The sequence below is a fragment of the Apaloderma vittatum genome, unplaced genomic scaffold (assembly GCF_000703405.1).
Source record: "Apaloderma vittatum isolate BGI_N311 unplaced genomic scaffold, ASM70340v1 scaffold10868, whole genome shotgun sequence".
NCBI classification, from domain to species: Eukaryota; Metazoa; Chordata; class Aves; order Trogoniformes; family Trogonidae; genus Apaloderma; species Apaloderma vittatum.
Window position 1 is genome coordinate 5,531 of NW_009729081.1, and position 23,501 is coordinate 29,031.

At 40.3% G+C, this 23,501-nt stretch overlaps 1 protein-coding gene across 1 annotated transcript in view; it reads right to left on the reverse strand.

The window, feature by feature from the left end:
- SMC5 (structural maintenance of chromosomes 5) overlaps nucleotides 1-23,501 on the reverse strand; it is a gene marked incomplete at both ends in the record, with an annotated part of 31,600 nt that overhangs the window by 2,970 nt on the left and 5,129 nt on the right. The window contains 7 exons of the mRNA XM_009874319.1: nucleotides 1-38; nucleotides 1,657-1,770; nucleotides 4,372-4,526; nucleotides 5,652-5,907; nucleotides 6,845-6,916; nucleotides 12,631-12,792; nucleotides 23,289-23,429. The exon at nucleotides 1-38 is cut by the window's left edge and continues 72 nt beyond it. Of these exons, the coding sequence (XP_009872621.1) occupies nucleotides 1-38; nucleotides 1,657-1,770; nucleotides 4,372-4,526; nucleotides 5,652-5,907; nucleotides 6,845-6,916; nucleotides 12,631-12,792; nucleotides 23,289-23,429 (938 nt within the window). The remainder of the gene's footprint in view (nucleotides 39-1,656; nucleotides 1,771-4,371; nucleotides 4,527-5,651; nucleotides 5,908-6,844; nucleotides 6,917-12,630; nucleotides 12,793-23,288; nucleotides 23,430-23,501) is intronic.

Here is a 23,501-nt window from a genome sequence, read left to right on the forward strand (position 1 = left end):
CACACAGCATTCACTCTTAATTTCTGATGATCACGCATCTAAACATAAATTACATTGTATTATTTGATAAAAACTTTAGTTAATATCTGTCCATAAAATACCACTCATTAGAGAAAACAAAAGACATCAAAGAAATTCAGAGCCTGGCGCTCAATTTAAACAGCCAAGCTGGATGTGTTGTAATAAAACTTAAGTTTTAAGGAGCTAACTGCTTAATGAATAGCTAATCACCGTTTTAATTAAATTAGTTTATTGATTTATATTAGGATAAGGAATATAAAATCCTGCTTATGCTAAGAAGTCACGTGTAGGCCTTGTCTAGAGCTAGAGTTGCAAAACTGGCAGGGAATGTTTCGTACTTGTTAAGACCAGATCTATATCACTGCCCCTGCACTTTAATAACAATACCAGCATATTTCATTTAGACAGATCAATACATGCATTTCATGCAGGCATGCCTCCCTGTCTCCCTACCCCCCTATTTTGTGCCTTGTGGTCAAATGTGGTCTCACCCCAATGGCCAATGATTGTATGGAAATAGGATATAGGAATATTAATGAGGGATGAACCAATCATTGTCAAGGTTAGAGTTAATAGTGGGCATAGTATGTATGTTTATGTTAAAATATGTTAAAGATTATGACTTCGCAAAAAAGGTGTATAAATGGATTGAATTTTTCTGATGTATTCAAAGCATCGGGTGATTTCCAAGCTTCCCAGAGCTGCAATAAAGAAGTGCCTGCTTATCTGTGTGTAGTTAAGTTCTGTTGTTTTTGCGACCTTCTCTTTGAAAACCCCAACAGATGCAAAAAGGAAATATCCTCCTTCAGGCTCTAGGGTCATATTGCAGGGATGACAGCAGACCACTGGCCACTGAGGCTCTGAAAAGCCTGATTCTAACTGGGTAGAAAAGACTGAAGATACAAACGTAAGATGAATTTAAGTGGTTAAAGGAGCCTTTCACTGGCTTCCACAACCATGGAGGCAAGATAAGCTCCAACAACCTCAGATATCGTTACTGTTAATGCATATAAAAATGACTAACTTCTACGAAGGGCAGAAAGGTCTTCAAAAAGTGCAGGACAGTTTGTCACTTAACACATTCCTTTGTGAACATTAGTTGGGAAGTACTATGTCAGTTAACAACAAATTTTGTCGCTTTTTTCTCCTGCATCAACCATCTGACTCCCAAAGGGAACATATTCTTATTGCTCAAGGAAAGAGCAGTATTAAGTAAATACAGGGCTGATCTGTTGCTTGGACCACCTCTTCTCACAAAAGATGCCCACTTGCTGCTTCAGTTAGGGGGCACTAGAAAAGCTTGGTAGCAAATTTGTAGATTCCTGCTCTTGTAATCTTGGACAGAGTATTTTCTCTTCAGTGACTATTGTTTTGTCAAGGAAGACAAAAGTTATTTCTCAAAAGAAGTCTTTTCTTAATATTCCTGCGCCGTTCTAGTTGGTCTAAGTTTTTTAAAAAACATCTTATTCCAGAAGAAAACCTTAATGCAGAAGAAAATCTCTGAATACTTTGTATTAGTAATTGTGCTGATCTTGCCAGTCAAAACTTAATAAATACATATTTACTTGGTTAATTCCAAAATTTAGGGCTCCTACATGAGTATTTAATAAGTTTTTAAAATTGGTGTCTACTTGCCTCTACAAGAAACATCTCCATATCCTCTTGACTCTCAAAAACGAAAGCCTTCATGTCATTGCCCGAAATGTGATTTTCAATATATTTAGCATATTTATTATCTTTCACATTGATCTGATAAAGGTAATGAAGAAGTGATTTAATACAATTGGATTGACACTCTGTCATTTTAAGCAGATATCCAAGCATACATCTAATGAAAATAAAGACAATATTTAAATGTCTTTAAAGACATATTCCCTGTCTTTTTGCAACCACTTCGCTTGGGAGCAAACTGACAGTGAATCATATGTCATTATGTTTAGTTTTTAGCCATCCATATCCATTTTTCAGAATCCCTTGACTTATCCCTTCTTCTGCTCTACCCTAACCTTGCCGCTGCAAGCACCATGATCTCAGGTCTAGTGGTTCTGCTCCAATACTACTACGGGTAGTCTGGATGACCGAGTAGCGAGGTGGGTTGTTAACTGGTTGAAGGGAAGAAGTCAGAGAGTTGTGGTTAATGGGGCAGAGTCTAGCTGGAGGCCTGTGTCTAGTGAGGTTCCTCAGGGGTCAGTACTGGGGCCAGTGCTGTTCAATATATTCATCAATGACCTGGATGAGGGAACAGAGAGCACTGTCAGCAAGTTTGCTGGTGACACAAAACTGGGAGGAGCGGCTCACACATCAGAAGGCCGTGCTGCCATTCAGCAAGACCTAGACAGGCTGGAGGGCTGGGCGGGGAGAAATCTTACGAAATTCAACAAGGGCAAGTGTAGAGCCTTGCACCTGGGAAAAAAAAAACAACATGTGACAGTATAGATTGGGGACTGACCTGCTGGAGAGGTCCTCCTCCCCCTTTGCTCTGCCCTGGTGAGGCCACGTCTGGAATACTGTGTCCAGTTCTGGGCCCCTCAGTTCAAGAGAGACAGGGAACTGCTTGAGAGAGTCCAGCGCAGAGCCACAAAGATGATGAAGAGAGTGGAACATCCCCCTTATGAGGAAAGGCTGAAGGAGCTGGGTCTCTAGCTTGAAGGAGACTGACAGGTGATCTTATTAATGCTTATAAATACATAAAGGGAGATTGTCAGAAGGACTGAGCCAGGCTCTTCTCAGTGATGGCCAATGATAGGGACAAGGGGTAATGGGTACAAGCTGGAGCACATGATGTTCCACAAAAGCATTAGGAAAAGCTTTTTCACTGTAAGGGTGACAGAGCACTGGCACAGGCCACCCAGGGAGGCTGTGGAGTCTCCTTCTCTGAAGATATTCAAAACCCACCTGGAGGCGTTCCTGTGTGACCTACTGTAGGTGATCCTGCTCTGGCAGGGAGGCTGGACTAGATGATCTTTCAAGGTCCCTTCCAATCCCTACCATTCTGTGATTCTGTATCTCACTGTTTAGAAATGATTAAGCCAAGGAATCAAAACCAAAAGTCCACAAAGTAGTCATACATGGTTCCCTCTGATTTGGACACAGTGAACATGACCAAATACAAGTAAAGCATTGTGAAGCCTTAGAAAGACAGATTCACGGACTGATTGAATTATCTTCAAATTCTCAAAATAATTCCATATTTAAAATGAACACTGTCTTTCATAACTGAACAAAGTGTTACTGTAAGAATTTTTCAGTTACTCTCATTAGTAATTAGACATTATGGCACTATACTTGACAGACAAAGGCAAAATTACACAGAACTACATTTAACAACATCACGTTAGCCACAGGCTGGGTACGCTTCCTAGCAACCTTAATGCTAGACTTTATACGTACATGAGACTAACTTACATTGTATCAAAGAAAACAAATTCAGATATTGGTGGATGTCATATAGGTTAATGCTAAAGTATAGGCAGAGACATTCTAGCAAGGCATTTGAACTTGATGTGGTCTTCCAGGAAAAAATAGAAGTTCTGGTAATAACAGGTAATAACAGGAAATACTTGGTATTTTACACTAAACAAAAGTAATTTTGAACAGTTCTAACACATGTAATAGAAAGGCAAGAATTGGTATATAAATATTCAACACTCAATGAATTTAAATTGTAGCAATATGCAATTAAAATAGGCATGCAATTCTGAGGAGGAAGAGGAGGAGTACACTGGAGTTTCTTACCCTCTTCACATTACATGGAGCGCATATTTCAAGAAGGGTAATGGTGTAGGAACGCACTATAAAACTAATACTCTCTTTGAAAATTTAGTCCTGCTCTTCCTAGTGCAGTACAGTCTAGTACAGCCCTAGCACTTGTCAGATAAAAACATAAAACAGAACTAGGGATAGATTAGGCGTTTCTCTGTCTGCAGCAGTTTCAGTATCTGTGTTTGGCTGTGCAAAGCAAACCACAAAAATACCCTGGGGATTCTAGTAAGATGTTAGACCTGTTGCTGAGCAGGCTCTGCTATAAGGGAAAGCATTCAATTGTAACTCCCATTGCTTTTTTAAGCAGCAACTAAGAACTAGATGTACCTTAGAGGAAATCTGCAATAGGAACCTTAATAAAAGACTGATCTTTGAGGACAGAAAGGGAAGGAACCAAACCATCTTAACCAGTGTTGACTGAGTATTATTATATTGCCTATGGAATTAAAATTACAAATACGCTGCATGTAATTGGCATCTCATTTCAAGATGTCTCTTAGGAGTCTTGAAGTCATTCTCAAAGCTTTACAAGGCATAAATAAACTAAACATTAACTGGTTAGAGTGATATGCAAGTAAATATTCTTACTTCAAGCATCATGGGTTCGTAAACTTTTTTTTTAAACTCTTCTTTGTTCTTTCTTAGCCACATAAGAGCAGAGTGTGTGTCTGGGAATCTCCTTTTAAGATTCTCTTCCTTCATATTCATAATATTATTAAGTTGTCCAAGGCGATCAATTATTTCTGTAATTTAAGGCAGTTCATTAAACAGAGTTCATAGCAAGTATAAATTACAACTATCATTTTCCAGTATTTATTGAATATGCTGCTCTAGAAATAAGTTTGTTTCAAAATTGTAAGAATTAAGCTTTTCTTCCCACAATTAAGAATCTAAAGAAATCTTTTTACAGGTGAAAATCTAAAATAAAATTACGACTTCCCTAAAGGATAGCAAAATGTGGTACTGCAGTAAAAATACAAGCATTTAGTCCTAAAAATATCTCTCTTCAAAACTTGTTCTATCTTTGCATTTATAACCAAATACATCCGAAGAGAGAAAAGGCAGTGTGACTAGCAACATGAAATCTCTGTTCACGCCTGCAGAAAACAGATTGTGTGGGAAAGCATTTGCTACTCAGGAGCAACAGAGATCAAACACTTTCTGTGTTTCTCAAGTTAAAACATACACTCTCTCCTATCCTAGTTTCTTCTACGAAACTAGTTTCTTCTTCTATGAAACTAGTCTCTTCTCCTACCCCCAGTTTCTTCTATGATAAGTTCAGTACAAGATAGACAGGTATGTGCAAGTGTTCCTCACCAAGGAATATATACAATAGCTCCTGCCTGGCAAGCTATAATTTTTTAATTTTGTTTCTTAGAAAGAAATAACTGTAAATCCTAGGCTAGTATAAAGTAATTAACTGTAATTAGGTTAGCTCAAGTTTATCTAGAAAGGACAAAAGGAGCTTCAGTAGCTAATACACTGCCAAACACTGCATCTTCAGACCAAACTGCCTTTTTGCTTCAGGTTTGGATTTTTTTGTATCATGTTAACAATACACCTCTTTTTTTAATAACATACTAATGAAACTGGAAAAGCAGTCTCCCTACGGAGAGATCAGAGGAAATTAATTTTTTAGAAGCATAGTTTTAAGGTAAATTGCCACTTTTGCATCTTCCTGTTCTTTCTATATTAAAAGTGGTTTCTGTTACTTTTCATAAAAGTGGTAACAGACAAGAGGACTGCTGTACATGTAAGATAAAACTATCAGGTTTCAAGCAAATGTCTCAAATTATTTCACTACAGCAGGACAAGTACATTCTATATCAAGAGTCATAAAAAAACCAAACAAAACCCAAGTAACTTACTTCTCTTTTCCCTCTCTTGGTTCATTTTCTCTGCTGTTAGATCACTGATATCACTCTCAATATTTGCTCTTTCTTCTTGTAATTTTTTCAGCTCATTATTAACAGCATCAGTTTGTGGCTGAAGATTCTCACAGACTGCCATTCTATCGAGCTCATTCTTCCAGTCCTCTATCATCTTCTGAGTGTTATGTATTTTCCTCTGTCTGTCCATTTCTTCATCTTTTTTCATTCTCAAAGACTGATGAATTTCTTCAATCTAAGAATTTTCAGTATTTCCAACATTAATGGAGTTCAGTATACAAAATCTGTGACAAATAACTAGGATATATATGCAACTAGTACTAAATGCTGTAACCACGCACTAAAAACTGTCTGTTATAATTCCAATGGCCCTATGACAGTAGAGAATTGACAAGATGTTAAGATATGTTTGTTAAGATATGGGAACAGTTAAGCAAAAGTACTGTCAAGCCTTTAGATCAGTTTTTGAAGTTTCTCGATTTTTATAAAAACAAAAGCTTAAAGCTTAAGATCTTCCTTAATACATTTGTAAGTTAGTCTAAGAGTGCATAAAACCTATAGCACAAACACAATGTGCAACTGGAGCTCTGCATCCTTATACATTTAATGTATACATTTCTTGACTGAGTGCTTAGATGATGCTCTGTAACTGTTTTACAGGATAGCTTTCGGTTTTCTTTTTTAAAAAATGCTGAACATACACACTTAACAGAAGCAATAGTCCGAGGCTCCTGCGTAGAATATTTGAGGGCATGTTTAAAGCTGCGTGCATCACTGTACTATAGAGACTGTAGCCTCTCAAGAAAAGCCTGTAATACACAGTGTGTATATATACATATATATATATATATATGCTATCTGTTCCTAAGTTCAGTGCATCAAGGTAACTGATTTTATGTAGCACCCATCTGTCCCTGAGTAGTATGTGTTTGACTAACAGGCATTTTAAAGATTCATTGTGTTCTGAAGAGAGTGAAGTGTGTAGCCACATGCCACCTCTTCAGAGAAATTTCCATGTCCACTAACAAATCAACAAAAAAAGACCCTGTATCTGTGTCTTACTGCAGAATTTAAGAAGTATAATTTTGGCTGAATAGATCATATGCTATGGCTAGTACTGAATTGATATATTAGCAAATACCAAAAAAAGTCACAAATATCAAGACTCTTACTTGTTTATCTTTCATCTCCAAAGCATCTTGCTTCTGTTTACATTTCTGAGAAATGTCTTTGATTTCAGCAGCCTGCATACAGTAAGATATTTAGATAATCATCAATTCAGTTATATGTGTGAAAAGTAGTGTGGCAGGTTGACCCTGCCTGGATGCCAGGTACTCACCAAAGCTGCTCTACCACTCCCTCTCCTCCGATGGACAGGAGAGAGAAAAATGCAACAAAAGCAGTATACAATCATGGGTCAAGATAAGTACAGTTTAGTAAAGCAAAAGTCACAAACAGAAGCAAGGAAAAGAAAAGATTTATTCTCTACTTGCCATCAGCAGGTGATGTTCAGATACTTTCCAGGAAGTAGGGCTTCGCTATACATAGCGGTTGCTCCAGAAGACAAATATAACTAATGAATGCCCCACTCCCCTCTCCTTCTCCTTTCCCTTAGCTTTTACTGCTAACCAAATGTCATATGGTATGGAATACCCCTTTGGTCAGTTTGGGTCAGCTGTCTAGGCAGTGCCCGCCTCCAAGACCCCGCCCACCGCCAGCCTGCTGGTGAGCTGGGGATACTGGAGAAACAGTCTTGATATTATACAAGTACTGCTCAGCAGCAGCCAAACCACTGGTGTGTTACCAATTCCTTTCTAGGCACTACTAAAAAGCACAGCACTATAGGGAAAATTAAATTCATCTCAGCCAGGCCCAATGCAAGGAGTCATATTTTAAAGAATATTCTGTCTGTGTATAATTAAGTGTTTATTTCACATTTTATTACTGTCAAAGTCATACCCGTTTATTATCTTACTTGTATCTGTAACATGTATATTTTCAGCAATTTGTGACAAATTGCGTAAAGGCACATAAACTGTTTACACCCATAGATTGCAAATTCAGGCAGGAAACCTCCTAACCTAACACGAAATAACTCCATCCTTGATTCAAGAAACCACATTACATTGAGATCCTTATATTTGTAAAAATGCTCTTGCCTCTTTTTCCAAACTAAAAAAGCCTTGAACTTGGACTTTCTAGGCACCAGGCAGCCAAAACAGCATTTTGCAAAGTCATCCCTCTCCAAAGTGCACTGTGCTAAAGCTATATCCTACACACTTGAGCTTGATAACTTGTTGACTCATGCCTAGGCATTCATGTCTCTACCCTTCCTCTGTCCCTCTCAGCTTGCATAGAGCTGCAGAATCAAACAAGTTAGAAGGAACTTCTGGCCATCACTCAGTCCAATCCCTTGCTTAAAGCAGGTCACATTAGACGAGGTTGCCTAGGCACTTGTACAGCTGATTCCTGAACATGGTGGAAGTGTACTATGCTTTCTCTACAAACTTAACTCCTCCTTTCCTTGAACCTTCAAGGCTAAAAACAGTGCAAGCAAAATAGTGGAACACTGCAGAAGGATGGAAGGACTGCAAGTAAATTCCAGTGCAAACATGAAAAGAAACACAGAATTCTTGCTGAAAGAAATGTCTTCCTAAAAACTGAGTCACACTGAAAATGCTAAGACATATCAAGAACAGAGAACGTACAAAAAAATTAAGACACTGACTCTAGAGCTGTTTGCATGAAGGCAACATGGAACAATACACCTTGGTCTTGCAGCTGACTGCAACTCAGTACTGATTCTATGATGCTCTGTCCAAAGACCTCAGGCAGGCATTCTGAAGAGAAAGCTCTCTCCCAGGAAATGCAAAAATATTCATGAAACACAAAATACTCATGAAACAACTCTGAAAGCTCTCAAAATCAGGACACTAGTAAGGAACTGGAATTCAATTTTTCAATCATCAATATAATTTCAGTTATTATAGAACAGATAAAAACCTGTAATTGCCGTTACAGTTCTCACAGCACAACCACAGCACACTCCTTTATATTGTCAATTATTGTTTAAAAAATTGCTTTCCATAGTCCACAGCAGAAACTATTCCAGGCTTCTCTCACACAGTATTATCAACTTCTTTCAACAAAACGGGCTGATTTTTTTTTTAGGAATCTATATGCTCTACACACAAAATTTTGCTAGGAATTCTTAAACTAACTAAACTCTTAAAAGAGTTTTAACATGGAGAGAGACAAGAGAAATAGTAATGCAATGTTTCAATACACCCAGATTTAGCTCCACCCTTACTTTCAGTCCAGCTCCTTCAAGGAAAAACCTGTAATATCGTGCCTGGCTTTTTGCCAACAAAGTACAAGCAAGATATAATAAAAAAGGTGGTTTATCTTTGTACTCACACATATAGCCCTCAAGCCAAGAGCATGATTTCAAGAAGCAGTCAGGATTGCAGTTATCTGATAATGGATACAAGCCTGGACCAAACGGCCTGAAGACTATTAAGTTCCCCATGTGTGTCCAAAATCGAGAAGACTTAAAATAGTAAAAACTACTTTCCCTTAATGCCAAATTGAAATTTGGCTTGAAAAAAACAACAACTTTGGGATCAAAAATAGTGTTATACTTTTTTTATATTTACCACTCCTGCTGGCTTACAGAATAACTTACTGTGAAATGCTTACCAAATGACTGGCACCTCTAAAAATAAAATTCTAAATTACAATACAGTCAAGTAGCATCTATGAAAAAGTAGCAACTTACACAATTTTAAGGTGTGGCACCTAAAAGCCTTGAGGTTTTTTCTCAGGTCAAAACTACCTCCTGACAGTCCTAGCAACACTGATCCTCCTTCAAAAGAAATTCATTTTCACAGCCCAACCAAGAAGCTATGTGGGAGGGAAACAGACTTCAGTACTCAAAAAACAGCTAATGTCACTGAAGTTCAAGAAGTACGAATATACCTCTTGTTAACTTGCCTGATGTCATACAAATTGCTGATGCCATAACCAGTTATATTCATATATTCCTTTAATTCTTTTTCCACAGTTTGGGACCTTCTGGGGGCTTCTTCAAGATGAAATATTAATCATGCAAATTGGTCTTGGCCATATCATTTAACATCAGAACAAAACTCAGGTTTGGAAATGTCGTATTATAATACTATATACGACACAGTATTAGTTATACAATCAAAATAATAGTAAATAATCACTGGAAAGCAGTATTAGAATATCTCAGTAAGTCTCCTATAAGTCATTTATTTCAAATGCAGCATTTTTCCTTTTTCCCATCTTGGCTTCTGCAATATTGTAGAACAAAATGCACCCAATTCATTCTCTGGGCCCAAATTAAATACCACTTTAGCACTGAGTTAACCTTGTGAGCATTTAATGTGTGAAATCCTTACGCCACAACTTTAGATTGAGCATAAAAATATGTTGATTGAAGAGCATGAAGTCTATCAGCTAGTACACACTCCCAAAATTTATTTCACAGCTCTGTAGCACAGTTCTGTAGCCTATGACAAGCACCCTCCCTGCAAACTGAAATGCTCAGTGTTTTGTACTAGGCTTCTTATACAGAGTGTAACTCTTACCAACAGAGAATAACTTTTATATGAGTATAGCCCAATACTTCTAAGAATTGTGGTAGGAACAGTTCAGTGGGATTTTTTCCTGTTTGAAAAAAATATATCAGTACGACATTAATTAAAATGAAAAATACAAGTAAAACCTAGCAGAATAATACCAAATAGCGAAAACAAAGCTTAGCACTTCACAAGCACGAAGGCCCTTACTGCATTATGGAAATTAATTTCAAGCTTCCAGTTGTTAACTTTCCTCTAAAGAAGTACACTTACTGTTAAAAAACAACAAAACCCCAACCACATCCAGAAAAGCCCACTTCAATAAAACTGTAACATACTAAAACATTTAGGTATTTTGAATCACAGCGTAAGAAAAACTTGCAGCACTGTGAAGCATAAAATTCAAAGGATACAGTTAGCAAAGGGTTTTCCTCACAATTATGTACCTGGGTAAGTAGCATTGCCTGGTACAGTTTACATAACAGCTATAAAAGAAGTGAACAATAATCTGTGGGTTTTGCTTATCTGGTCTTTCTGGTTTGTTGTTTCATTTGGGTTTTTTTTTTGGTAGGGTTTTCTTTTGTTTATTTGGGACAGCGTTTGGGGGTTGTGGGTTTTTTGTTTTTTATTTTAAAGAAAGCATATGGACAGTACATTAGCTCATAGTGCACTAAATGCTGTTGAAGTTTCATACCCTGATTATACAGAATGCTTCATGAAAGAAAATCTCTACAGGTATCACGAGTCTCCACAGCATGTCCTTTGATCTGATCAGATATCTTCAAACAGAACTCAGTTGAGCAAATGTTCTCATGTTATCATTTAACTTTGGTTTTCCATTAAAAATTTGTGCAGTCCATGCCTACAATGATTTCTGCAGTCGTAATAGTACATGATAGTTAAAATCCTGCAGAGAATTACAGTACTTTCGTATTTGTCTCAATTTGTCGTACAGAAATAGTAATTTTCCATATGCTGAGAGAGAGCAGCTATTCAAAAAACAGGTAGTAAACTGTAAGGCATAGGTAGGTTTACCATTAAATTCTCTTAGGTGTAAAAGTATTCACAATTCATGGAGAAATACTGTCTAATAAAAATATTATACTCTATTTACAGAATTAGGTTAAATATTAAAGAGGAATACTTTTAGGCCAAAAAAGTTGTAGTTTAGCTTAAATTAACCACCAAAATTGGCTACACTTCAAGACAGTAAAAGAGCATCCACAAACCTAAACTACAGAAAACATGAAAAAAGGCAATTCAATCTGAGTACCTAACTTAGGCAAACTGTAAAATTTTATGTGTCAAGGCCTAGGGCTGGGCTGGACACTAAAGCTATGACAGACGCTCTCTGTTAATCTCTCTCCCTCCCCAAAGGGGAAGGGAGAAGGCAATAAGGCAGAGAGATTTATGCATTAGAAAAGAAAACTACAACAGCTTTAATGAAACAATAATAATATCAATAAGAAAATACTGTAAATACAGACAAAAAATACAAAAAACCCAGCATGGAATCCAATCTTCACCCTGACAGAACTCTTCACCAACACTGGAGGGCAAGGAACCAGGGAAGTCCCAGAATGGATTCAGCAGCACATCAGAACTGGATTAAGCAGCTGGATTTGGGAACTGGATTCAGGAACTCATGGATCAGGAACAAGGGCAGAAATAGACACTGGCCACTGAGGAAGACAGCTTAATCCCAGAGATCCCTCAGCTTTTTGCTGACTATGATGTATATTGAATAGTTTTGTTGATCAGTTTCGTGTCACCTGTCTTGTCTGCTCTTCCCTGCAGCTGCGACTTTTACTTCCCGGCACCCACAAGATCCAGCAGTGATCTTAGTCACTATAGGAGCAAGTACAAGAAAGAGCCTTTCTGCATCCCAATTCCTGGCAGTAACTATAAACATCAGGCCTTAGCACCTCCAGAAGCAGACACTGTTTGCAAGAACATGCTGGTAACTTCAGAAAGTGCAGTCTGAAGAGACTTTGCTGAAATGTAAGACCACTGAACAGAAATGGTTGTTTTAGCTCAAACCTGGACAATACCCCAGAAGGTTTGAATTTTCGATGAAGACAATTATAAAATTTCTGTGCTCTTCCAATACCAAGAGAACGGGCTTCAGAGTTGCTACTGAAGGTTGAGTAAGAAATGTATTCCTTGAGTTTTACTGGTTTTAAATGACATGAAGAAGGCAGTGAGAACCAAGGACTCAAGTCCTTCAGAAAAATTTCTTCTGAAACACATAATTATGGCGCACTACAAAGAAAAAGGTTATTGCTTTACACTTTACAAAGCTGAACACAGAACACCTGTTTAATACACCTTAAGTGAGAACTTTAAATACTTACCTTATCTCTGATTTTCATCTCCAAACACTTACAATATTCTTCAGTTTCTTGGATTTTTTTTGTCACTGGAAACTGCATTTCTTTCAGATTCTTCAGTTCTTCCTTGGCTTGGTCTCGGCTTTGTTTCACTTCCTTATGTTGCTGACGAACATTTTCATATTCCTTGGAGGAATTGAAAGTAAAATAATTAAAAATTTTAATCTTCTATTCCAGTATTTTATACTACTCTAATATTTTATTTACTGTACATGAGCTTTAGGAGAAAAATCTTGTTCAGAAGCTAGCATTAGCGCAACTACTGAAGTAATCCTCATGTTATTTGTCACTATGTCTAGGAGATGTAAGGATCATTCAGTCTCCAGTGAACAAGCACACACATTTAATGGTTCAAAAACAATATGCAATTTAAGTAGCAGAAGAAATGACCAATTTGTCTGCCATTACCTTGCCTCTAAGTCCAGCTGGGACTGGTGTGGAGAAAGTAATTCTTTAGCCCCTTCTGTCCATAGTTTGAGCACTACTTAGGCAGAATTTCTCAAGCTAAGGAGCAAGTGATCATAAAAAACTTAAGGAAAAATAAAAGTAAGGAGCTGGACAGATCATCAGAGCCAATAAAAGACAGAATCCTGAAGTAAACCCAGGAGAGCGACAGAAAGCAACAGAACCTCAGAAAACAAACAAAAGCTCCACCATGCATCACAAAGAGCAGAGAAGTCACTATGTACAGATTTTAACTGGAGATGAATTCCTGAGAAGGTGGTAAGCATTGTGGTGACTAAGAATCTCCACTTGAAGAAGGTGGGAATTCTGGGAGGAAGCCAAGTTATGTTGAAGGAGTCATTAATAATGATTTTTTGTGTGTTATGCTCTCTGGGAAAAAAAAAAACAAAAAAGAGAAAGAAAAAGAAAAGAAAGACCAAAATTAAGAAAAACAAAACAAAACAAATAAAAAAGAACACGACATTCAATGATTGTTAGGGGTTTCATGACCAAAAGAGATACTCAAAGCAGGGAGGAGTAGATACAAGTACACAAGAGTGCAAAGGTGGGGAAAGCTGTTGGTCTTGGCAGGTACTAAAGAAAGTCCCTGGTTTAGAGAATATGCCTGGATTATTCCAAGTTTGAAGCATTAAAAAAAATCATAAATAGAGATATCCTGCAAGCTCTATCTGTAACAGCTAACTTTCCTTAATCTGCTACCACTTTATCCTAGTTATTTAATTACCCTACTTGCAAACACACGAGAGTAAACAAAGAAAAAATTCAGATCTTTCCTTCAAAGTATCTTTTTTATAAAGCCAAAAAATATTGGAAAGCTGCTGTAATTCTATGATGTGGAGTACAGTCAGTAGCTACCATTACCATATAACAGAGGTAAAGCAATTCTAATTCCAATTACGTGATAGAATAAGCTTAAAATTTAGCTCTGCACTACATAAGGTATTATATTTCAAGACTGAAATCCCTTTAACACTTTAAGAAAACAGGCTAGACCTCTGCATTTTGGTAACCTTTAAGCAAATAACCTTGATGCTTGTAATTATGCACTAAGCTAAAGATCCGCAGAATTTCCAAAGGACTTCAGCTCTGCCGAGATTTCTTTGCACCTGGAGTATACAAAAAAATCTCACTTGTTAACAGAAGAGGAGGAAAGAAGACCAGACACAGCTTGGTCAAAACGCATTTTTAAAATAATGTGTTCTTAGGACCTGTACAGTAGAAGTAAGAGTATCTCCTGCTGCTACACTGCCTTAAATGAGTATACCTTAAGGTATGCTGGTTTAAGCTTAAGCTTGGAGCAGCAAAAACTTAAGCTTAAGCTTGGCACGGCAAAAACTCCCCGTTCTTTAAGACCCTACAAAAGAAAGGCTATCCATGCCAAAAGAACTGTAGCTCCATAAATCTCCTCACTGACTGCAGATGTTATAATCATTTGATGGAAGTTCCATTAAGGTAACACAAGAATATAAAGCCCCCTAAATCACCCAATCCACAAAAGCAGATGCTAAAAAAATCTATTACATATAAATGCATATAAAAAAAGTGTATAATTCTCCACATACGAAAGAAGCCAGTACCAATGAGAAAAAACACTTGACCACTGTCAGCGAGCCCCGACCGGGACCGGCAGGGCCTGCCAGAGCTGCAGGTGAGGGAACGGGCTGCTAATTAGTGGCTCCGGGAGCGCAGGGATCACAGACCCTGGGCAGAAGTGGGGAAAGGGAGTGGTTACTTGTCTTATTCTGTTATTGGTAATTTTCTTTTCTTTTTATAAATTCTTTTTTCGTCATGGTTGTCACCAAACAGAAAGCCACCACGAGAAGGAGTGTGGGGACCCAAACAGTGCTGCAGCACAAGCATGCAGCTGTGCAGGCTTCCGGATGCAGGGAGTGCCTGAGCCTGTGCCTCCCAGAGGCTGTAACTGACAGTGCCTGTGTGAGCTGTGGTGAGTGGATGACCTTCTCTGCCTCGTGGCAGAGCTAAAGCAAGAAATGGAGAGGTTAAAGAGTATCAGGGAGTGTGAAAGAGAGATGGACTGGTGGAGCCAGTCGCTGATGCACACACAGCAAGCTCCACACGCAGTGGGGGATCCCCTCTCCTCTGACCATACGGCCCAAGGAGGGGCCCTAAGAGATGGGTGGGAATGGAAATGGGTCCTGACTCGGAGAGGCAGGCGAATCCCCGCCCCGCCTCCCTCACCTGCCTAATTGCCCCTGTGGAACAAGTATGAGGCTCTGGAACAGGAGAGCAAAAAAGGTGAAGAGGCAGATGGATGTGCACCCATGGGGCTGTCTATGGTGAGCAAGTCAGCCCCATGCGTTAGGACCAGTCCGACAAAGAAGAAATTCCCGAGGGGAACAGAGGGTCCTATCTGCTGCCCGGATCCAGCCTGCAGGGAAGTCTGTTGCCTCCCTGGAGCTCAGGTTAGGGACGTTACCAGAAAAGTCCCTAGTCTGATGCATCCCACTGATTATTACCCACTGCTGGCTGTCCAAGCTGGCAGCGATGAGATTAAACAAATGAGTGCAAAGAGAATTAAAAAGAACTTTAAGTCACTAGGCCAGTTGGTTGAAGGTTTCGGGGCAGAGGTAGTTTTCTATCGCTTCAGTAGCAGGTAGGAATACTGAAAGGGTCAGGAAAGTACATGCAGCTAATGTATGGCTTAAAGACTGGTTCTGCCAGCAGCATTTTGGGTTTATGATCATGGGGAAGTTTATGTGGCACTGGGCATGAGAGATATAGATGCAGCGGGGCTGTCTCAGAGAGGGAAAAGAATTCTTGCTGGTGAGTTGGCAGGACTGACTGATGGGGCTTTAAACTAGGTTCAAAGGGGGAAGGGGATAAACCCTGGCTCACTACAGAGGAGCCAGGGGGAAGTATCATAGAATCATAGAATGGCCTAAGCTGGAAGGGACCTTAGAGATCATTTTAATCCAGCCTCCCTGCTGCCAGGGATGCCACCTCTCGATTAGATCAGGCAACACATGGGGACCAAACGGGAATCGAACCCGTGACCTTAGCAATGTATCCCAGGGTTCGGCATCAAAACAATGACCCTGCTCAAGTGCATCCTCTCCAACAAGTATGGCACAAGCAATAGTAACAGATGCTTCGCAATTAAGTCTCTAAAGTGTCTGTATACCAATGCAAGAAGCACGGGGAATAAGCAGGGTGCACTAGAAATCTGGGTGCTGTTGAAGAGCTACAATCTCATTGCAATTACAGAGACATGGTGGGACAATTCACATAACTGGAATGTGGGCTTGGATGGCTATGTCCTCTTTAGGAAAGACAGGCCAACAAGGCGAGGTGGTGGAGTTGCTCTTTATGTGAGAGAGCAACTGGAATGTATTGAGATCTATCCACGGGAGGATGAGGAGCAAGTTGAGAGTTTGTGGGTAAGAATGAAGGGGCAGGCTAACACAGGTGATACTGTGGTGGGTGTCTATTACAAACCACTTGATGAGGAGGAGAAAGTTGATGAGGCCTTTTACAGGCAGCTGTCAGTAGCCTCTCAATCACAGGCCCTGGTTCTCATGGGGGATTTTAACTACTCAGGTACTTGCTGGAAGGCCCACACAGCCAGCCATCCTCAGTCCAGGATGTTCCTCGAGTGCATTGATGATAACTTCTTGATCAAATTTTTGGATGAGCCGACCAGGAGAGGAGCGCTGGTGGACCTTGTGCTCACCAACAAGGAAAGTCTGGTTGAAGCAGTGAAGGTTGAGGCCAACATTGGCTGCAGCAACCATGAGATGTTGGAGTTCAGGATTGTGTGCGGTAGGAACAGAATACCAAGTAGAATCACAACTCTGGACTTCAGCAGGGCCAAATTTAGCCTTTTCAAGCAATTGCTAGGGGAAACCCTAAAGGACAGGGTACTAGAAGGCAAAGGAGCCCAAGAGAGTTTGTCAGTATTCAAGGACCACTTCTTCCATGCTCAAGATCAGTGCATCCCAATAGGTAGGAAATCAAGAAAGAGAACCATGAGGCCTGCAGGGTTAACCAGGGAACTGCTGGGAAAAAAAAAAGCGGAAGAAGAGAGTACATAGATTGTGGAAGGAGTGGCTGGCCCCTTGGGTCGAGTATAAGACTGTTGTCAGAGGATGTAGGGAGGCAATTAGGAAAGCTAAGGCCTCCTTGGAACTAAACCATGTGAGGGAGGTCAAGGACAACAGAAAGGGCTTCTTTAAATACACTGCAGACAAAACTAACACTAGAGGCAATGTAGGCCCACTGCTGAATGAGTCTCCTTCTCTGAAGACACTGAAAACCCGCCTGGAGGCGTTCCTGTGTGACCTACTGTAGGTGATCCTGCTCTGGCAGGGAGGCTGGACTAGATGATCTTCGCAGGTCCCTTCTAACCCCTAACATTCTGTGATTCTGTGAAAAAGGTGAAGAGCAGTGCAGTCTTCAGAATAAATACACAGTTCTACAGCACTCAAACAGTAAAACAAGTTCAGCACTAGGTCTCCTCTTTCTCGCTAGGCTCAAGAGGAAATCTAGTGTTCTATTTCAGTTGACCTGGGTCGAGGGTTCGGGCTCAGCCAGCCAGTAAACACTGACAGATGCCCTCTAACCCTCCTCTCTCCCCAAACAGAAAGGCAAGTGGGGTAAGGCAGAGAGACTTAGGGATTGGAAAAAACAACTAAAGCAGCTTTAATAAAATAGTACTAGTACAAAAATAATAAAATAATGAAGTATATACAAATATATACAAAAGCAATACCAAACCTGACTTCCCCCCACAGGTGGCACTGGGGAAGTCCCAGCATCAGAGGGGAGCTGGATACAGGAGATGGAATTGGGAACTCGGGATCGGGATCAAAGGCAGAAGAACAGAGAGAGTCCTCCTCAGAAAAAAGCCACTGCAGAAGAAAGCTTAACCACCATAGTCCCTCAGTTTTATACTGAATATGATGTATATGGAATGGAATACTCTTTTTGGTCACCAGTCCTGTCTGTCCCTTCCCAGAGGTGCAATCTTTTACTTCCTTGTGACCCCTTTTATGTCCTGGCACCCGTAGCGTGGCACACAAGGTCCAGCAGTGACCTTGGCCACTACAGGAGCAAGCATAAGCAAAAGCCTCTCTGCATCCCAATCCCTGGCAGTAACTGTAAACATCAGGAGTTATTACCTCTAGTAGCAGACACTATCTGAAAAACCATGGTGTTAACTTCAGAAAGTGTAGGCCCTTAGAAGAAGAGACTTTGCTGAAAGGTTAAATCATTGAATAGAATTGGGGGGTTTTTAGCTCAAACCAGCCCAGTGTGTTTTCAGGTTACCCATCTTCTCCATTTTGTAACATATCACAGTGTTCATACATCTGACTCCTGGTTGATCAGGAGGCTTACCCTAGCTATTCTGTTCTGTTACAGAGGCAATTCTGAACAGCTGGGTATGTTTCGTCTACCAGAAGCTTATCTTTTGGGGAAGATACGGTGGGGTGGGGAAGATCCTCAGAAGAAAGAATAAACTCTCATGCTACTCCCAATTTTGGTAAGCCCAAATTTAAGACAGAAAAAACAATTTTTCTTAGAATTAAAAAGTGCTATGCCAGATGACAAAGAAATATGCGCTTGTAAGATAATGCATTTCTTCTTCTAGAGAGAGCTTGATATTGTGCTACATAGTTTGACAAACCACAAAATAGCAACAACCTTTTATACTGAAGACAACAACAGAATGTGAAATTTTGTTGTAGCCTGTAGGTTAAATATCTTCTACCTAGTAAAACAATTATGTTTGTAACATCTGATTTCAATCTTGATTTTAAGACTACCCACAGACAAGTGACTTCTTGTAAACAAGCTGGTACACTACTGATTTTGCACTACGAATTCTAAATTCAAGCAGGCGTGAAAATACACTGTTTTTTCTATGGATTAATTGGCCGAAAAGTTAAATTTCTCCCGACTGAGTGCATCCACCAAAAGTACTTATTCAGCAATGCAAACTGCCTAGAAGACAGCAGTGAAAAGAGTAAGGTGTGAAGAAGTCTGTCTAAATTTCCTTCACAAACACATAACAGTAATTCTCTCAAACTTATGGAAGGCAATTTAACTGACAACAGGTAAGATTCTTAAGTTAGTTTCCCTCCACCAGCTTACAGCCAGCCCTCAGAGTTCCCTATCTGCAAATACCTTATGGCAGAGAACAACCAGTATCAGCCTACATTAACTATGCAAGACCTACATCTGTTCTAATAAAATAACTTCCTATTTGTTAACTAAGCCTGGCTAATGTATGTGTAGTGGAAAAAATCTGTATCACTCAGCAAATGTGGAAGACCAATCCCAATGGCAAAGAGCCACCTCCCTAGCACCTACCACCATCTATTTCAACTGCTGCTCCTATACCCCCTCTGCACTCTTAGCATGGAGGTTTGAAGGCAGTGAAGGTACACCTCTGAATCCAGCTGCTCTCCAAGATACAAAGGACATAAAACTCTTTCTATATCCATGTGAGGCTTTCGTATGTGCAAAAGTTTTCTGCATCCTCCACAAATACTACGTGTTAAGTGTTTGTAAATTCTGTACATAGAATAAAAGCAGGCTCGTTGGAGACAAGCCTGAGGGCAGCATGGCAACATTTGAGGGACGGTGTGCTAGCAACGTCCTTTGGTTTGCTATCTCAGTGGAGGCAGCCATACAGCAGCAAAAATGAAAGGGTTATTGATACATAAGAAATCACAGAAGCACTTGAGAATGATCCCGTAAGAATTAAGGCTTTTTGCCCCCCAAAAGTGGCAGGATCAATAACGCAAGTGAAATGCATTTGCACCAATGGAAGTAGCAAGCAGGAGGAGCTGAAAGCAACTGTGCAGCAGGAAAACTATTGACACACTTGCCATCACAGAAACATGCACAACTGGATGGCTATAAACTCTACAGAAAGGATAGGCAAAGAAGGAGTAGTGGTGGGTCAGCTTAATGATGGTGATGACAGGGTTGAGTGTTTATGGCTAAGAATCAGGGGAAAGGCTAACAATGCATACACCATGGTGGGAGTTTGTTATAGACCACCCAACCAGAATGAGGAGGCAGATTAAATATTCTAGAGGTCTCATGACCACCAGCCCATGTTCTTCTGGGGCACTTCAATTTACCAGATGTCTGATGGAAATACAATACACCAGAAAGGAAACAGTCCAGGACGTTCCTAGAGAGTAGAAGAGAATTTGCTGACACAGCTTGTGAGAGAGCCAGCTAGGGAAGAGGCCCCACTGGATCTGCTGTTTATGAACAGAGGACTTGTGGGTGATGTGATGGTTGGTGGCCATCTTGGACACAGTGATCACAAAATGACAGTTTTCAGTTTTTAGAGAAGTAAGGAGATGGGGTCAGGAGGAAACACGTTGGCCTGTTTAGGAGATTGGTTGTTGGAGTCCCTTGGGAGTTGGTCCTGAAGGGCAAAAGGAGTCCAGGAAGGCTGGACAGTCTTCAAGAACAAATCTTAAAGGTGCAGGAACAGGCTATCTCCATGTGAAAAAAGATGAGCAGGCAGCAAAGAACACCAGCCTGGTTAAAGAGAGAAACTTGTCTGTAACTCAGCAAAAAAAGAAGAATTTATGATCTTTGGAAAAAGAGGCAGACAACTCCAGAGGACTACAAGGATGTCAAGTCATACAGGAAGAAAACCAAAGGGCCAAAGCCCAAGTAGAACTTAATCTGACCACTGCTGCAAAAGACAATAAAAAAATGTTTCTACAAATACCTAAGAAAAAAAGGAAGCCTGAGGAAAACCTCTAACCTTTACTGGATATAGGGGAAAACATAATAACAAAGGATAAGGCAGAGGTACTTAACATTTTCTTTGCCTCAGTCTTTAATAATAAGACCAGCTGTTCTGTGGTTACCCAGCCCCCTGAGCTGGAAGACAGTGACAGGGAGCAGAATGAAATGCCTGTAATCCAAGGGGAATCAGTTAGCAACATACTGCACCACTCAAACACACACAAGTCTATTGGGCCAGATGGGATCCACTCAAGGGTACTGAGGGAGCCGGCACAACTGCTCACCAAGCCATTTTCAACCATTTACCAGCAGTCCTAACTAACTACGTAGGTCCCAGTGGATTGCATGCAAGCAAATGTGACACCCACCTAAAAGACGGGCCAGAAGGAGAATCCAGGGAACTAAAGGACTGTTAGTCTGAGCTCAGTGTCGGGGAAGGTCATGTAGCAGGTCATCTTGAGTGCCATCACATGGCACATACAGGACACCCATGTGATCAGGCCTAGTGAGCATGGCTTTATGAAAGGCAGGTCCTGTTTGACTTAACCTGATCTTCTTGTACAACATGACCAGCTTAAAGGATAAGGACAAGGTTGTGGATGTTGTCTACCTGAACTTTATAGTGAAGCTTCTGACACTTTGCCATAGCACTCCCCTGGAGAAACTGACTGCTCGTGGCTTCAACGGGTGTACTCTTCACTGGGTGAAAAACTGGCTGGAAGGCTGGGACCAAAGAGCAATGGTGAATGGAGTTAAATCCAGTCGGCAGCTGATCACAAGTGGTGTTCTCCAGGGCTTAGTATTGGGGCTTTTTTTTAATACCTCTATCATCAATCTGGACAAGGGATTGCGTGCATCCTCGTTAATTTTGTAGACATGAAGCTGTTGATGTGTCTGAGGGTAGAGTCTGCATAGGGATCTGGAGAGGTTGGATCAGTGGGCTGAGGTTAAGCGTATGATGTTCAGCAAGGCCAAGTGCCAGGTCCCGCCCTTGGGTCACAACATTCCCAGGCAACACTACAGGCTTGGGGAAGAGTAAAGCTTGGAAAGGGCTCAGAAAGCTGCCCAGCAAAAAAAGACCTGAGGGTATTGGTCGACAGCCAGTTGAATAAGAGTCAGCAGTCAGGTGGCCAAGAAGGCCATTGGCATCCTGGTCTTCATTAGGAATAGTGTGACGAGCAGGCTCAGGGCAGGGATTGTCTCCCTGTACTTGGCACTGGTGAAGCTGCACCTCAAATCCTGTGTTCAGTTTTGGGCCCCTCACTAACAGACACTGAGGTGCTGGAGCGCGTCCACAGAAGGGCAGCAAAGCTGGTGAAGGGTCTGGAGAGCAAGTCTTATGAAGAGTAGCTGAAGGAACTGGGGTTGTTTAGCCTGGAGAAAAGGAGGCTGAGGGGAGACCATATCACGTTCTACAACCACCTGAAAGGAGGTTGTAGCAAGGTGATGATTGGTCTCCTCTCCCAAGTAACAAGCAATATGACAGGAAGAAATGGCCTCAATATGCCAGGGGAAGCTTAGATTGAATAGTAGGAAAACTCTTCACAGAGAGAGTTGTCAAGTATTACAACAGGCTGCCCAGGGAAGTGGTTGAGTCACCATGTCCAGAGGTATTTAGAAGACATGTAGATGTGGTGCTTAGAGGCATGGTTTAGTGGTGGACCTGGCATAACTAGGTTAAGGGTTGGACTTGATCTTAAAGGTCTTTTCCAACCTTAACAACACTATGATTCTGTGTATTTCGTGAATTCTATAAAGCTTACAAAAATAGAAAACACCACAATCCTTCAATATAATAAAAGCCATGCCAGTTTAATTAAACTAAGCTACAATCAAAGTGTTTTTCAGAAAGCCTTATTTTGTTTTGTATAAATGACCCACCCTTGATACTAGGCTCTTCTAATATTTTTAAAACTTCCACCTCTCCATAGGCTTATATTTTTGAGATTGGCAACCTATATTCACCACAATTTATGTCATGCACACAAAACCTCAACCAATAAATCAAAATTAGCGAAGTGGGCAAGACAATATGTTAAAAAAAACCAAATAAAAACCACCTGCTGTAAAAAACAAAGTTAGAGCTGGAAGAAACAGGTGGAACTGGCTAGGCATTTATAAACGTGTCTGCAAGGAATACTGCTCTTGGTCCATAGGGCTGGCTTTCCTAAATGGTCAGTAACTGCTTACTAGGAAGTAAGCAATTTCTTCAGTCCAGTTACATATGCAGGCAAATCTCTGATCAAAGTTAGGCCAATAACAGTATTTCAAGACCTGGTCTGTTTGTGCTAAGCAGTTGTAATGATGTTCAAGTTATTCTAGTAAAATTTCTTTTAAAGAAGCATCTGGCATACTTCTAATATTGCAGTATTAGGAAAAAAAAGGCTTAGGTAAGAAAAACACTGAAAAGAAAAACTTACCACCCAAGGCCTTTTCCTCTCAAGCATCTCAATTAAGTCTAGATGCCGCTTGCATTCATGGTATCTGTCAACATCTTGTTTGTATCGTTCAGCCCTCTGTTTCATTTTCTCCAAAGCAGTAGTTTTTTCTCTGCACAAGTTCTGTAAGAATATGTATTTTATGTTTCACAGTGTGAAAACACCTTTCAGAAATAGTTCACACCTGACCTGTAC